Source organism: Convolutriloba macropyga, chromosome 7 (genome assembly GCF_964194025.1).
Source record: "Convolutriloba macropyga chromosome 7, txConMacr16.3, whole genome shotgun sequence".
NCBI lineage: Eukaryota > Metazoa > Xenacoelomorpha > Acoela > Convolutidae > Convolutriloba > Convolutriloba macropyga.
In genome coordinates, this window is record NC_134474.1 from 32,718,674 (window position 1) to 32,735,036 (window position 16,363).

Genomic DNA, 16,363 nt, shown 5'->3' on the forward strand with positions numbered 1-16,363 from the left:
GTTGTGTGTTTCCGGGTATAAGAAACCAACCCATCTTAAGTTACAATTTATAATTAAAAGTGAAGGCAACTTATTCAAAGAATAAACACGCATCCACAGAGAGCGATGTACTTGAAATAAGTCTTCATTTAAATACTTCTATTAAAATAACGGCAACATAGACATCGATAAAATCGTAATATGAGTTGTTAGTAAATTTCAGCAAGTTGCCTTTATTTTAAAATCTTTTTCTGTACCACGAGGGGCAAAAAACAGTTTAAGAGGGAGATTGCATCACAATAGTGACATTAAAAAGCCACCGCAGCAAAGACACTGCCGATATTCTAACTCTCTGCCTCCTTTCACTTAATACTTTTCGTATGCTCTTCTATCCAAACTACAATTTTTAATTAAGGATTTTATTTAGGTGTAACAGACATTTGATTTTTTTCCGAAATATGAAAGGTTTCGTAAGTGCCCCTTTTTGAGTTTTCTTTGGAGAAGGGTCAATGACATTGCAGTTACTTTTACTTCGACATCTTTTGTAATGAAACAAAAAAAAACAAAAAAAATTCAGGGTATTTAAAAACATTCAAAAACGCCGACGTCCTGGTTGCCAGTATAAACCTAAATACGCTGCTTTTTAACGTATGGAACTCAAAGTTAACGCGGTTCAAACAAACCCTGATGCATTTCAAAAACAAAACTGACCCCAAGTTCTTTGCTTTAATTTTGCAAAAACGTAAGTTCTATTAGTACTCTGAAAAACTAAATTAAAAATGATAAAAATTTGGCATGATTTTCAGAAAACAAAAATTTTGGAAAATTCTTCATGTCTATTATATGGTAAACACTGCATATTATAAAAGGGGGCTGACGAAACGGATCTTTAGGCTCTCAAGACTTCTTGGAGAGAAAACCCTTGGAATGAGCACAGCATCGAGTACATTAATAATGAACTACAGAATAACAACAAACTCTCTCTATGTCTTCACTTTTTGGCTGATACCCAAACACAAATAGGTTAATCGAATCAATTTAGGAAATAAAGGCAACCTGACAGCGCGAAATGGCAAGAAAAGTAAAAAAAAAAATAAAAACAACAGCCAAGGTTTATCTCAATGAAAACGAAAGATCGAAAAGGTCATTTCAGGGGGGGGGGGGGGGGGTTTAATTCAGTTTTTCAAGAACTTTAGAATAATAATAATAATTGTGGTTTCTGCGTAATCGCAGCGGAACAGCAGTAGGCCTACAGTAGCCTGTTTTCAGCTGCCCCTTTTTCTTATTATTCCCCACATTTCAGACTGGTCTTTTTATGAGCAGCAATGCTCTTTTTTTGGTGACTATAGCCACTTTTTTGCGCCTGAAACTTTCACGTGGTACCATCATTGCAGCCAACATTAGTCAGGCTATGGTCAACCTGAAGCTATGGTTAAGTAAGAGCTCATCCTCACACAGACAGCTTCAACGAGGCAGGGGATTGAACTCTCAATCATTGGCGTGTGAACCACACACCTTATCTCTCGGCAATCACGCCACGCCAGAATGGTTCCTTGTTTGTAAATCTCCAAAAATATCGATTGATCAGAATAGGCTTACAAAAAGGCAAAGACTCTCGAAAGTTCCTATCCCCCAGATGGAACTATTTCTGCACAGTTCAAACTAAAATATTTTTATAGTCCAAAAAGTATTAGGTTAAAAAAACTTCAGAATTTAGCTCACCACCTATAGGTTGCGCGCATTGTAAAAATCAGCCCTGTGGATAATATAATAGCGAAACCTAATTGTATACTCTATTGAAATTTTCTCACAGATAAAACAGTTTGATTACTAAACACGACGATTATATTTCTGATACATTTCTGGAACTTCTCGCAAAATTTTGCGACTTCATTTACTTTAAAAAATATAGTCACCGCGATAAAATTTTGGCATCAAATATTTTGCCTTTCACCGGCTAAACTGCTACTCAGAATAGTCAACTTTGACACTTCGAGTTACCATGCGTTTTTATGCAACAGGTGCAAAGTATTGCCAAATAATAAAATGCTATATGCCACGTAGGAAAAAGTGAATTACAACCACTATAATCCATAAAAAGTTCCAAACATCTGCAAAGCGCAGACAGCCTTTCACACGCTCTTCGATGCTTGAACAAAACCTGTCTTTCAAGAAAAAGACTCAAATATTGAGCAGAATTAGCTCTTTAAAGAAGCCGGACTTTCATAGAGGACTTGTTAAAAAATATTGGAGGCTTGACTAACCTTTGCCGTGAATGGGGATCCGTTGACAGGCTTGCCGTCGAAGTATATCTCAATGATGTAGTCCCCTGGGGCAGTGGGTGTGAACTGACAAGTGCATGTTCCATCCCCATTGTCTTCGCAGTACACCTCAACACGGGAAGGACCCTGGACGGACACCTTGAGCCCACCTGCAATTTCAAACACATGTGGAATTATTTCATGTAAAAGTTTTAAAGTAATGTCCGGCTATTATAATATAGAGGTCTTTCCCCTTTGTGCCCCCAAATTTAGTGGATGCATATATTCTACCGTCACACGCACATTCTATTACAATGTGATGAAACACTCTATAACTGAGGGTAAGAGTGGTAAATGGAAAAGATTCCAATATAAATGTCTATTCTGAAAGTATGAATATAAATGAATATGAAGAAAATACTATGTCATCAGATAGATGAAACAAACAAATATGAAAATTATAGTGTTTGATAACTGGCGAAAACTGAGTCATTAAGGTCGCTATATAGAGCAGCGGGGTATTTTGCGCAAAATAACAAAACATACCCGGCAGGTCGTAGAAAAATAACCAGCACTGATTCCCAAAGCCCCGATTTGGATTGTAACAATAACAGAAGAAAATTGATAGCATATAGCAGCAGAACAATTCTGGAAATACAAACCAAAAAACTGATTAGAAAATTTTGAAAATCAAAAACCTGACCACGACTAATTGACCATCCCGCGCCAAATTTAATATTTAAATTGTTGATAAAAGTTGTTGTTATTTGTTGACAACAAATATTTAATATCAAAACCCAAGCACCCGAGAAAAAAAAGTTTGATTAAGATCGGAAACTTCGCTTGACAAAATGGAAAGAATAAAGTTTAAAACTGTCAAAAAACTTAACAAAAAAATTTGGGAAACGTTTTTGGCTCTTTCGGAGATTTTTGGCTTTTTCTAAATTTGGCTCGTTTTTGGCTTTTTTTCTAGCGATTTTTGGCTCTTTCTAAATTTAGCGAAAATTAGTTCATTTCCTTGATTTAAAGTAGACAAACATAACAGATATAAATTCAGAAAATTAACATAACAATTTTCTTCATAGAGCATATTTTCCATAAGAACTAAACCCTTACTTCATCGAAAACCATTTTAACAAAAATACAAAATTAAGGGAAAAAATTCCATCACGGGCCAAAAACAAATGTGGTGAAAAATTTAGCATATACATTGTTGATGATTCTGTTGTTGAAAGTTGTTGTTATTTGTTGAAAACAAATATTTCAAATTTCACACCGAAAAAACACAAGCATCCAATAAAAAATAGTTTGGTTAAGATCGGAAGTTCTGTTTGACAAAATAGAGAGAAGCACGTAAAAAAACTGTCAAAAAACTTAAAACAAAAAAAAATGCAACAGTTTGCAAAACGTTTTTAGCTGTTTCATAAAAACCAAAAGTTTCTATGAAAGAGTTTTCCGACAAATTATATTTTATATTTTTTCCGTCAAATACTGGAGTAGCAGCAGATAACAACTATAGTAAGCAAAGATCAATCAGGCAGATTCAGAGAACACACACCAAATGTTTGACAGATGAAAATGGATGAAGTAGAATACAATTCTACTCTGAAAACCCCGGTGATTTTGGCTACCCAAGCATTACTCTGCAGTACAGTAAAAATCTGGGCAGTACAGTAAACAAACAGCAATCACCTGTTATTTCACACGTAACACAAAAATTGGATTAATTATAAACTCGCAAAACTTTTAGGCCAAATAAATTGTTTAAACTGACCTTTTCACCTTGAACTCGAAAAACGTGATCAAAAAGAAAATCGAATTTAACAAAGAGAGCGCCTAAATAATAGTCGTTGAGAAGCTGACGGCGGCTATTAAAATCTATTTAAACAAACTTAGGTGCACTATTATAACTTCCGCTCGCAGACCGTTTAACTATGACTATTTGAAACATACTGGGCATCTAAAACTGGTCTTCAGTGGCTTATCAAATTTTTGATTTTTTTGTTCGATAGTGGTTTCGCTGAGCAACGGCTGTTTAAAAATTTACAGATCAGATGTGCAAAGAATAAAGCTAGATAAGACAAGTCAAAAATTTCACTCAAAACGTAGAAAAAGTGCCCAAATAGGGTTAAAAAAAATAAATTTTGTTTGACAAAACAGGAAAGCAAGGAGGAAAAATAATGAAGAATTCAATGAATAGAATGCCGAACATTGAAAACCACGACATGACCAACAGAAAAAAAGAATCGTACGCACCAAAAAGTGAAAAAACAGTACTTCACATAAAAATAAAGAAAATCGTTTAAGTTATATTTAATTCTGATGTTAAGGTATTGAAAACCAGAAATTGATTTCTTTTCAAACAGATGGGCGAAGGCAAAGGAGGGCAGATTACTTGCAAGTAACAGAAAATTTTCTGACCGCATGCAATGCAAGAATAGGAAAAAAAACAGAGAGAAAATTGGAAAAATGAGCAAAAGGTTGTTGATATTTTATTGTTTTTACATGAAAGCAAAAATTTTTAGCAAAACATCTCTTGTATTAAAAAATATGAAAATCACAAGAAAAAAATTCAGCCAAAAAACTTCCCGAATACAAAAAAAATGAAGGGAGATACAGATACGATCGGCAAAAAAAATTTAAACAGCAAACTGACAAAAATAGCTTAAAACTGGTTCTGAAAGTCTAAAACTACTTTGAAGGAAAAATATTGATTTAAAAACAAACATAGCTGGCAGATTGTCAGAAAATAGCCGCAATAGATTCATAGATCGACAGTCTAAAAAAACAGTAAAAAGACAGACCAAAAAAAATCGTCTTTTCATTGAAGGCTGATCTGTTATATTTTGATTTAAAATCTGTATAAGTTATTGCTGCCTCTATTAGCTGATCTCAAATAACCTTCATTTAGAGTGACACACACCCATTTGACCTTATCTCTTTGAATTAAAGTAAATAAAAGTCAATTTTAAAGTGAGGAAGTCATTTTTGAGAGTGAGGTAAGTCAAGTGTGACCAAAAATTTAATCACGCACATGAACAAAAAACTCGCTCCACTAAGAGCGAAAAATGACGTCACACATGCAATTCAGTTGAAATTGCATGAACGAATGAACAAAAAGTGGCTGTGACGTCATATGGTCGTAACAAAAATCATGACGACGAAATAAAAAAACATAGCAGGACAAGTCCTGACGTACAATTCAAAGAATTTTCATTGACTAAACAGAAAACTAGACCTAGAACGGACTATCAATGGATTGGAAAAACCATTTAGAAAAAAATCCGATCCAAAAAAACGAAAAAACAGTAAAAATCGAAGTCAAATTGCCGCATGTGAACAGAAAACCACTAGCGAGAAAGCAAATTTTTGTTCAAACAAAATTTTCTCACTCTACTTTAAATTTGGAACGAAAAAAATTCACGCCGCAAAACCACTCGCTTTTTCGCTCCACTTCCTGTTTCGGCGTGACCAAAATCACTACTCCAATTTGACTTCAAAAATCATGAAAATGTGTGAACAGATCTTAAAAAAAAAAAGACAGCGCCCCAATACAATTCAAATTCTTTGAATTGTAAAAAACCAAGAGAAGGCCAATAATAGCCCCAGCTATCGCTGTGCGGCTATTAAAAACAACTGCTTCAAAAAAAGCCTCATCTGATCAATAAAATGCCCTCGCCTATGTAAAATGTTTGCATAGCTGGTTCAAATACACTCCAATAAAATTCCCCGTGAAAAAAGGCGTTCCACGAACACTCTTGTTTGAGTCGTTAAAACAGGGCCGTGATAATAGTAGGCTGAGAAGACGAGGGCGACTATTAATAACTAAATGGCTTCAACTTTGAGGGCTTTGATAAATTGATGACGGTAACAGCTCCTTTACATCCTGACACAATTTTAACATATTATCATTCCATTAGAGAAAACTAAGGTTACTTCCAACATATGAACACACAAACTGCAAAAAGTGTCAAAAGGGATACACCGGCAACTAACCTGGTCCTTTAGCCTGTTTAGTGGAAACAGTGAACACAGATGGCTCGTTGACAATGCCAGAGGTCAACCCAGGTCCATACGCAGTTACCTTTCCTTCACTGACCACGTCCACGTTGAAGTAGAATGGACTGCCTGTCAAAAAAATCATCGCTAAACCTGCATTATTATGTACATGCTAATACAGTTATTTGAATAGAGAAAATTAACTAGAGAAAAATAGGATTAGAGAAAGTTATATTTTTAAAAAGTTCAGCTGATTGAAACAAAAAATCTCAAAATGAACGAAAAGAAAATGTTTTCATCTGATGTCATGACTTCAAACCTGTTAACTAATATTAGCCAATTTGAAGACCCTAACTGAAGATTGAGAGGTCTTAAAAACAACGTACCCTTCACGTCTTTTCCTTTCTGTCGCAAATTCAATTGATGTTTGCCAAGTTCAGTAGGCGTGTAGAGCACACCGACAGTTCCGTCGTTATTGTCTACGATTGTGGGCACAGCCTTTCGCCTAGAGGGAGTGATCACCTCACCAGTCACCGGCGTACCAGGAGGAGCATCACTGTCGGTAGGTACCCGCAAGTCACAGGGAGTCATTTGGCCCAATCCAGGAGGAGCCGATGAGGGCGTCTGTGGACCACCGGGGGATTTTGCACCCGGTGGTCCTCTGGGTCCTGATCCAGGAGGCGCATTGTATGGCTGAGTACTACCAGGTGCGATTCCTGGTTCATCGTAATAAGGATTACCTGGTCCTGCAGGTGATTTTCCTGTAGGTGTTTGCCCAGGTCTCTGAGGTCCACCCGGTCCCATTGGAGAGAATGGCTTTCCCGCCTGGTAATTCGGTTGAGTCGACGATGGTGCAAAAGGCTCGTCAAAGTTCTGAGGTGGTTTGCCTCCAGGCCCTTGCGGTCCACCGTATGGACTCTGGCCAGGTCCTTTTGGTCCACCATATGGGCTTTGACCAGGTCCTTGCGGTCCACCGTACGGACTCTGTCCAGGTCCTTGTGGTCCACCGTATGGGCTTTGACCAGTTCCTTGTGGTCCACCGTATGGGCTTTGACCAGGTCCTTGTGGTCCACCGTATGGGCTTTGACCAGGTCCTTGTGGTCCACCGTATGGGCTTTGACCAGTTCCTTGTGGTCCACCGTATGGGCTTTGACCAGGTCCTTGTGGTCCACCGTATGGGCTTTGACCAGGTCCTTGCGGTCCACCGGACGGACTCTGGCCAGGTCCTTGAGGTCCACTGTATGGACTCTGACCTGGTCCTTTAGGACCCCCGTATGGACTTTGACCTGGACCTTGTGGTCCACCGTACGGACTTTGTGCACCTGGTCCTTGCGGCCCTTGATTTCCGGGTCCTTGTGGTCCACCATATGGACTCTGCCCAGGTCCTTTAGGACCCCCGTATGGACTTTGACCTGGACCTTGAGGTCCACCGTATGGACTTTGTGCACCTGGTCCTTGCGGCCCTTGAGGTCCACCATAAGGCGATTGAGGTCCCTTGGGTCCTCCGTACGGTGACTGACCAGGTCCTTGTGGTCCACCGTAAGGTGAGCTACCTGGTCCTTTAGGACCACCGTAAGGAGATTGACCTCCTGGTCCACTATAAGGGCTTTGTCCACCAGGCCCTTGGGGTCCAGTAGGTTGACCCAAGGTAAGCGGCTTATTGGTCTTATAGTTAGGATTGAGGCCTGCAGGTGAATTTGGATCATCGTAGCTCGGTTGTTGTCCAGGGCCGCCAGGTCCGGTTGGCGAGAAGGGTTTGCTTTGAAGATTGTTGGGCTTGGCCGTCGCGGGTAGCACCCCCTCGTCAACAAAATCAGGTTCAGCGTCAGTAGCCTAAAATCATCGTTAATTTAGTTGTTTCAGATAACTTCTACTCAACAGCTTGTACAGCTCATGCTCAATTATGCGAACAAGAATCGTGCATTTTTTAAAAAATGTGCATTTAATTGCATAAAAAAAATTTGAATCAACAAACAAACATACCAAGACTTTGTATGGTGATCCCTTCACATGATTTCCACCAAACTTCACATTGAGTTGATAACTTCCTACAATATGTGGTCTAAAGCGGCAGTCATAAATCTTCTGGTTGGGCCTCTGGCTCACAAACACCGGGTACCGGCGACCATCAGGACCATCGGCAGAGCAGGTAATGTTTCCGCGGCCTCCTTTTGTCGCATCCACAGTGAATGGGTAATCGATATTCACAGGTATGATCTGTTTGATTTCTTAAACAGAACAGAAAATTCAGATATATAATCAATTTCAACCATTTAAGTCCCCATTTTTTGATACTCATAAAAGGGAAGTTTGAGCCACAGCACATCCTTAAAATTCATTGCCCCATCGCTTTAAAAGAATTTACTTCTCAAATATCGACTAAAAATATTGCTAGGAGTATTAGCCAACAGAAGGTTTAGCCGGCAAGGAAAAAATGGGAAACATAAACAGCTTAATTCTGTTTGGACAAATCACATTTATCAAAATGTCACTAGTTGGTCTAACCATTACAATTGGAGTGTGGTGGAGTTGTCGGTTTTGATTAAGTTTTTGTTGTCGACTAAACCCCCTGCCACTTAAAACTTATAGGAACAAGAGCTTAAAAGCCAGTGACTGAAATTGTGTCAAATAAAATGGATAGTAATAAGACTGACTATGTATTTACAATACAATGATCTATAAATAGAACAAAAACAATTCTGTCAAAACCTAAAAATGATGAAGAAAATTTAATTGTCTCGCCGACAAGGATTCGGTATAGTTTCGTATCGAGGCAATTGAGAATTAGGAGCCAGAAAGAACATTAAAATACGTCCACAATTACTGCACAGAGCAAGTGACAAATTTACACAGTTGGAAGCTTTTTCGCACCTGGTGAGATGACAGCAGGTGCATTGCCAGTGGGTTGGCTCTGAACGGCAAATGGTGAGTTAGGGACTGGCTGTCCTCCGTACAGCACAGCCACAGAATGTGGTCCCACATCTTCAGGCACCCAGTGCACGTTGAATGTTCCATTCTTGTTGTCTGCTATCTGAGTCGGAAGCTCTCGATTGGTCGGGTCCTGTATTTTTTTTTAAATTTACGTTATGCGTAACGAATTTCAAATTGGAATGCCAAACATATCGTTTTAAATTTTGGTCAGTTTTTACAACAATCAGCATGCATACTCAAGGCAAGAGTTTTGGAATCGTAGTCCAAGACAATTCCTTACAAATGTCTCACTCAGTCTATCGTAGGCCAAGACAATTTTAAGAATACAGCCGTTATGACAACCCTTTGAGGCAATGTGGAAAGAACTCGTGCAGTCGCTATGAGCTATAGATGATACTTGGGGTCTTTCCAATTTTAGACCCCCTAGTTTAGTGTATTTAACGTACATCCACTCCCCTAACCGTTATTATACCAAGAGCCGAGTTATAATTTCGAGAGGGGGTATGATAGGCAAGACCCAATTGTCGCTTCGTATTGACAGGACATACCGTTATAGCACATTTGAGTGGTGCATCTCCTGCCTCTGAAGCGTCCACTAAGAACTGCTGTGGCTCGCTAGCCAGAACAGTGGTCGGGGTCTCCACAGTTGGGGATCCCACTGGACTCATTGGGGACTGGGGTGTCGAAGGCTTCAGACCAGAAACTCTCACCTGAAAAAGTGAAGTAATTATTGGATTGCTCGGAAGCACACCTGCAGCTGTTAAAACTGATTTTCCGCAAATTTAGATCAAAAGTAATTTCCACATTTTTCAAGATTTCTCTAGGTTTTCTAGATCTTTAGTAATTAGAGGATTATATGACAAAACTCGTCATTACTTTCATGCCATTCGCACTAAATTTTTGAGAAAATTTTGGAAGTTTAGTAATTCTTTTGATGATAATCGGTTGAGCTATAGTCGTAATATTGACAACCTAAACAATATTACTTTTCTAAAAGCCTTCTTAAGAGAAAGCGCAATAAAATTTTTACCTTTGTGGGATCTGGTTTGTTGAGGAGATCGTATTCAGTTGGGTAGATCATAGCATGGAAGGGCGAATCGGGGATGGACTCGTCCTCGTATTTGATGACGATGTTATACTCTCCTGGCTTAGTGGGCAGATAGGCGAGTGAACAGGTACCATCTTTGTTGTCCTTGAAAGTAGTCTTAGCTTCCGAAGGTCCCTCAATGTACACTCCAAGAGAGCCAGGACCTGCATTCTTGCTGATGACTAAAGTTAACAGGTAGCAGTTGACAAAATGCCATTTGTCAAAATTTATGACAACTGATAGAAGATACGCCAGCGTCCAATAAACTATCACAACAAATTATAGCTGAAACATTTCGTATTTTTTGTTGTTTTTGTTTCTTCGACTTGATACAGATAGGAAATTTTATGAATATGTGAAATAGGAAACAATTACTTCAACAATTTTACACATTAATGCCGTGAAAAATTGTGATCCTGTTTGAACGCTGTCACGATGCGTTTGATTCAATCAAAGATCAAGTATGTTTTTCATTTAATTGAATTGTCCACCGAAAGTTGCAACAATCAGAATTTGCAATTGCTTGTAGTGCTACCAAATCTCTGAGACATCTGTAAGGAAATAAAGCACGTGCTCTCTGTTGCAACACAGTTAAGAGTAAGAAAGGAAAAAATTAAAATAGAGAGAACTAAAATCGGAATAATGAGAGTAAAACTAACCAGTGAAATGAGCCTCTTGTCCGACAACACCTTCCTTCAGTCCTGGACCCACAGCAGTCACTCTAGTCGCATCTCTGCCCTTGATTGCATTGACCTTGAATGGACTATTCGGGATCTGTGCACCTTGGTACATCACCTCAATGTTGTGAGGCCCAACTTCTTTGACTACATAGCCGATCTCATATGTTCCATCGCCCAAAGGTTTCACCTTGCACACAAAATTTGCGAATTCATTTCAACGTCCAATTAACCGAATGACAAAAACAATATCAGAGGTCAATTTTTCCAATTTAAGACAATCTGTATTAACATCACAAAAAATACAGCACCTGATTAAAATGAGATCCAAAAATAGACTTGCCCGCCTGATAAATTTGGGAAATTATATAGTTTCGAAGTTACCAAGCAGCCATTCGAAACACGTGACAAAAACGAATACAGAAATTAGTTCAAAGCAGTTCTAGCTTACCTTGGCAGCTGTTTTGCGTCCTGATGGTGCTACAATCACTACCTTGACCTCTTCATCGCCAACTCGGTTTGGCTGAGCTCGGGCGTCGACCAAGAAGTCATGATATCCCTCCACAAACACATCTGCAAACATCATCATAGTTCTTACAGATTTAGATAGAAATATATATGAGCAAAAAGAAAGCTACCTCATTGTCGAAATTTTAGTCATGCAATTTTAAGAACAACTTAACATTTAGAAGATAACTCATGCGTTACTTAAACCCATGCACCAAGTAAGTCACTAAAAGGAAAGGGACTGCTTGAAACTTTTCAGATTCATTCATGACAGTATCTACAACTAAATCAAATTGATAACTTGCATTCAAGATTATATAACTTCTCTTTCAATTTGCGAACCTATTTTTATATTACTGAACGTGAAGTCTATTTGTTGGTCTGTTGCAAATCAAAGTAGCCAGATTACCTGTCCAAAACCTATACACTTTGATTGCACTGACATCCACGTATGGCTTCACGTTCACCTTCACAGGACTCCGATAGACATTTTGACCTCCATACTTGAGCACGATTGTATGGTTCCCTTCCTCCTGTGGCTGGTACTTCAATGAAAACACGCCCTCTTCAATTGGAGTCACACTCGAGGGAATCGGTTGCGACATGTTACCGTTTGGACCAATAATCTCGTGAAACAAATCGGCTTCTCCAGCTTCAGAGCAGTCAATTTTCGCTTCTGCCCAGTCGTACACTCGCACATTGCCACTGTGCAACCCTTTTCCAGAAATTTTAACCCTACTGGCATCGTATTTAGCTGTAACAACCGCCTTAAATGGAGAGCCTTCAATATGTTGATCAGCAAACCGAACCGTTATTATGTAATCGCCAGGTAATGTTGGCAAATAACTAATTCGACAAAGACCCTTTGAATCGTCTTTGCACTCGATGTGAGCTTCGGACGGACCTTCAATTTCGAGACCGAGAGCCCCAGTACCAGCACCTCGAGTATCAACGTTGAACTCGGCAGGTATGTTTATTTCGCCGCCTGAGATACCCGGTCCATAAGCTCGGACGTTAGAAGGACTGGCGCCAATTTCAGAGTCTATGGCAACTTCAGTGAAAAGCATGTTTCCGAAATAGATCAATAAGTCGTGAGGTCCTTCTTCTTCTAAGGTGAAATCTACATAGTCAGTTCCAGGAGGTCCAGATCTGGTAGCTGCTTTGATGGTTCTACGAGACGGAGTTTTGATGACAATTCTGGGAGTTGGCAAGTCGGCGTTAGTAGGATGTTGGATTTCGAACTGTTCAGCGACATTGACTTTCGCAGCTAATAAAATAGTCATCATATCAACATTTTCATATTTCTATGAGGCTCCCCTGGGGTGTGAAGAAATAATGGACGGTCTACTGAAAGTGAGAAGCGACAGAGGGTTGTGATGCAACTGGGTTGACGAGAAGTGAGTTGAAGAAGAATTGAACTGTGGGCTAACAGTACAGAGAACGAGAAATGGAAAGAGAGAGACTTCAGCTGCAAGATTAGCTCTGCACGCGGAAAGAGAAGGTGCTCTGATACAGAACGTGAATGCCAGTGCAGGTTAGTTTGTTATAGGACGAGAAAGTAGTAGAAGTTTTGTTAATTACTACAAAGGAAAAGTTAAATTAGTCTGCCGCAAAAAGTTGAAGCACCCAAGTTGTTGTCACTTCTAGCAATTAGTTAATCCTCAAGAAAATAACATTTATATTCTCAAGATTTCACTAAATGAACAGTGATATTAATTACTGATCATAATAAATGAACTGATGTTAGAATAATTTACATGAAGAATAAAGCTAAAAAATAAATCGACTGTTTTGAAGGTTATCTATTATTAAAAATCTTACTAGGTTGCAAATTGAGCACCCTGACATTGGCCAGATCGTATCCTCTGTCGATGTATACTTGGTAGGGTGAATCAGCAGCCGCCACCCCATCAGTAGACACATAAATGGTATGTTTCTGGTCCTTCTTTGGGGTGTACTGCACTGCATATTTGGGAGGCGATTGCTCTGCAAACAAATAAAAAACAAATACAAACAAATGAAATGAACCACTTGCAAAATAAATCAAACCTTACAAGCTCTAGAACCTCAAATTTTTGCTTTTTAACGTAAGAAAATGCACTGTATCATAACTTTCAAAAGTTTGTCAGTTGCGCTAAGATGATACTGTCCCATCTACCTAAAGTAGACTTTCTCAAAATTTTATCGAGATTAATAGAAGTTTCTTTTAAGTTTCTTTTCACATTCTTGCAAAATCTTAGATCATAATACATCTATTTAGTTTTTTTATTAAAAATATGCATTCTAAATTGGCTTCAGGCAACGGAAATTTGTGTGAGGATGAGCTCTCACTTAACCATAGCTTCAGGTTAACCATAGCCTGACCAAGGTTGGCTGCAATGCTGGTACCATGGAAAAGTTTCAAGCGCAAAAAAATTTGCTATAGTAACCAAAAAAGAGCAATTCTTCTCATAAAAAGATCAGTCTGAAATGTTGTCAATAATAAGAAAAAGGACAGCTGAGAACAGGCCGCTGTGGCCTAATGCTGTTCCGCTGCGATTACGCAGGAACCGTAATTATTATAATTTTTAAATTTGTTAAGAAAATTGGATATCGTCAATGAAAAACATAGCCGGCAGAATGCCCGAAAAAAGCCATGATAGACGCTTGTGGTATTCCATGAATTGAAACAACTAAAGAAACAATATAGGCAGATTGACCAAAAGTCCTTTTGTAGACCACCAAATTTTTTTGGGTTAGATATGTAATGTCATTTTTATGATACACATATAGTCTATGAGGAAAAAGCCCTAAAAGCCCGAAATCAAAAACTCAAGACTAATACTCAAGAATTGGGGCATATAAGCTTGGCACTACTTAGATGCACACTGTTGATCTTTAACTAGTAAATGTTCATTAAATAAAGTTCCATAGAGGAGATCAGAAGTCAATTTTCGCGTGAGGTAAATCACGCGACCGTCCTAAAAGCAGAAATGACGTCACAGAGCCAAATTTTAACTGCAAAGCAGTAGAAGTCACTGAAGTCATTGAAAAAGTCAGGGTCAGACAAAACAAAAATCTGTTAGACGAAGTAAAAAAACATAGCAGGACGAGTCCTGAAATACAATTCAGAGAATTGAAAGAAATAATTAGAAGTACTCTACCTGACCAGCAGATCAATTGATTAATGCCACCCAAAACAAACAAAATCATCTGAAAAAAAATGAGAAACAAACAATCAAACAAACTAAACAAAAACATACTCATTGCTAAAACTCTTGCAGCTTTTATCCCTACGGCAAAATTTGATCACTTTGAACATACTTCATTCAAAAATATGTTGAAAACCAGTTTTTGTTTCTGAAATCGGTCCAGTATTAAATCTTCAGGACCTGAAAAAAATTCCTTGGCCCTTGAAGATCGATTAACTCGAAAATGACAGGAAAATAAAAAAAATGAAATCAATTGCAAATTTCAGTGAAATGTTGCTGAAAATTGTGATATTAATATCTTCAGAATCATTTTTGTATCTCCAGATGGTATTCAGTAACCCAATTTTAAGCCTGAAAAAATTCATTGCCTCAAAGGTCGATAGGCAATAATTTTTAGAAAAAATTTCGAATTTCAAAAAATAGAATTCGTTCTGATAAAATGTCGATAACCATTCAATTGCCCCCTAGCAACTATTTAATAACATACTATCGAACCCCGGATGAGGTTACCAGGATACTGAGGCAAGAAAAACTGAATAAAAGACAAATGTTTTGAAAAAATTTGAAAAAAAATGCAAATTTTATCAAAAAATTTCTAAAACTCGAAAGGTTAAAATGTTAAAAACAAAACCATTGAAACGAAAAAACATGCAGCAACTTTTTTTCAGACCCTAGAATAAATGTTCTGTCACTTGAGAATGGTCAAATTTCAAAAATTGACGAAAACTTTAGGAAATCTTAAAAAAAATTGCAGATTTTGTAAAAAGAAATGCTAAAATTCGAGACATTAAAAAGTTAAAAACTAATCCATTGTTATTAGAAACTATGCAGTGCCCTATTTTCAAACCTTTAGTGAGATTCTCCGGCTCCTGAAGCTGGAAAAACTCAAAAAAAATGACAAACATTTTCAAAAAAACTTGAAATTGAAAAAAAATAGTATCATTTTGCGTGTTTGTGTTTGTAGTACCAAAAATATAGATCATAAATAGCTATAGCAAGTAATTTTGTCTCGCAAAAGGCCTTCATCAACTTTTAAAACTTCAACCTAAGACTAATCAAAAACTCAAAAAATAATCACAAAAAAACATGAAAAATTGCAACATTTTGAGCCAAAAAAACTCCTAAAAATGACCTTTTAACCTTAAATTAAGGCCAATCCCGCAGCTGCACCACTCTAAGCACTTGAAGGACTACTAAAGCCCACTCTGGGCCTCTAATGAAACTTAATGCCCGCTGGGCTTTACCTGTTTATCCCGTTTTGAAAGATCACAGTCATCGAAAAATGTGTGAACACATCTTTAATAAAAAAAAACACAGCGCCCCAATACAATTCAAATTGTTTGAATTGTAAAAAAAATTAGGAGCGCAATAATAGCCGCCTGGAATTGCTGACGCAGCTATTTATAAAAGAGACAAACCTAAGAGCTGTGGTGCTGTCGCCGCCACCTTCTCTCCATCTCTATCCACAATCAGTATGTCCAACTTGGGCATTTTTCCTCTGGGAGTGGAGGCCGGGAACACAATGATGATCTGGGCGGGCTTGTTGATCGAATTGCCCTCTGGTTCAACACCTGGTCCAGTGACAGTGATTTGTTCCGGATCCACAGGTGGAGACTCTTCGCTTTCAATTGATATGATTCGGGCATTGAAGGGCGAATCCTAGAGATGAATAAATGAAGATTAATTGAGCTGTATTTTGAGTAATATTAAACAAAATGGGCGACCACTAAT

At 38.2% G+C, this 16,363-nt stretch overlaps 2 protein-coding genes across 6 annotated transcripts in view; both read right to left on the minus strand.

The window, feature by feature from the left end:
• The window catches only part of LOC142342786 (eukaryotic translation elongation factor 2-like), a 425,342-nt gene that overhangs the window by 319,782 nt on the left and 89,197 nt on the right, over positions 1 to 16,363 (minus strand). The gene's annotated exons all lie outside the window — the stretch shown is intronic.
• LOC142342784 (filamin-A-like) overlaps positions 1 to 16,363 on the minus strand; it is a 90,289-nt gene that overhangs the window by 26,200 nt on the left and 47,726 nt on the right. For 4 of the 5 annotated variants that reach the window (XM_075394351.1, XM_075394352.1, XM_075394350.1 and 1 more), the window contains 12 exons: positions 16,051 to 16,291; positions 13,263 to 13,427; positions 11,851 to 12,708; positions 11,386 to 11,507; positions 10,917 to 11,124; positions 10,201 to 10,439; positions 9,719 to 9,880; positions 9,111 to 9,300; positions 8,223 to 8,467; positions 6,626 to 8,072; positions 6,237 to 6,368; positions 2,244 to 2,410 (listed from right to left, as the gene is read on the minus strand). In XM_075394351.1, the coding sequence (XP_075250466.1) occupies positions 2,244 to 2,410; positions 6,237 to 6,368; positions 6,626 to 8,072; positions 8,223 to 8,467; positions 9,111 to 9,300; positions 9,719 to 9,880; positions 10,201 to 10,439; positions 10,917 to 11,124; positions 11,386 to 11,507; positions 11,851 to 12,708; positions 13,263 to 13,427; positions 16,051 to 16,291 (4,176 nt within the window). The remainder of the gene's footprint in view (positions 1 to 2,243; positions 2,411 to 6,236; positions 6,369 to 6,625; positions 8,073 to 8,222; positions 8,468 to 9,110; positions 9,301 to 9,718; positions 9,881 to 10,200; positions 10,440 to 10,916; positions 11,125 to 11,385; positions 11,508 to 11,850; positions 12,709 to 13,262; positions 13,428 to 16,050; positions 16,292 to 16,363) is intronic. The other variant, XM_075394354.1, reaches the window with a different exon arrangement.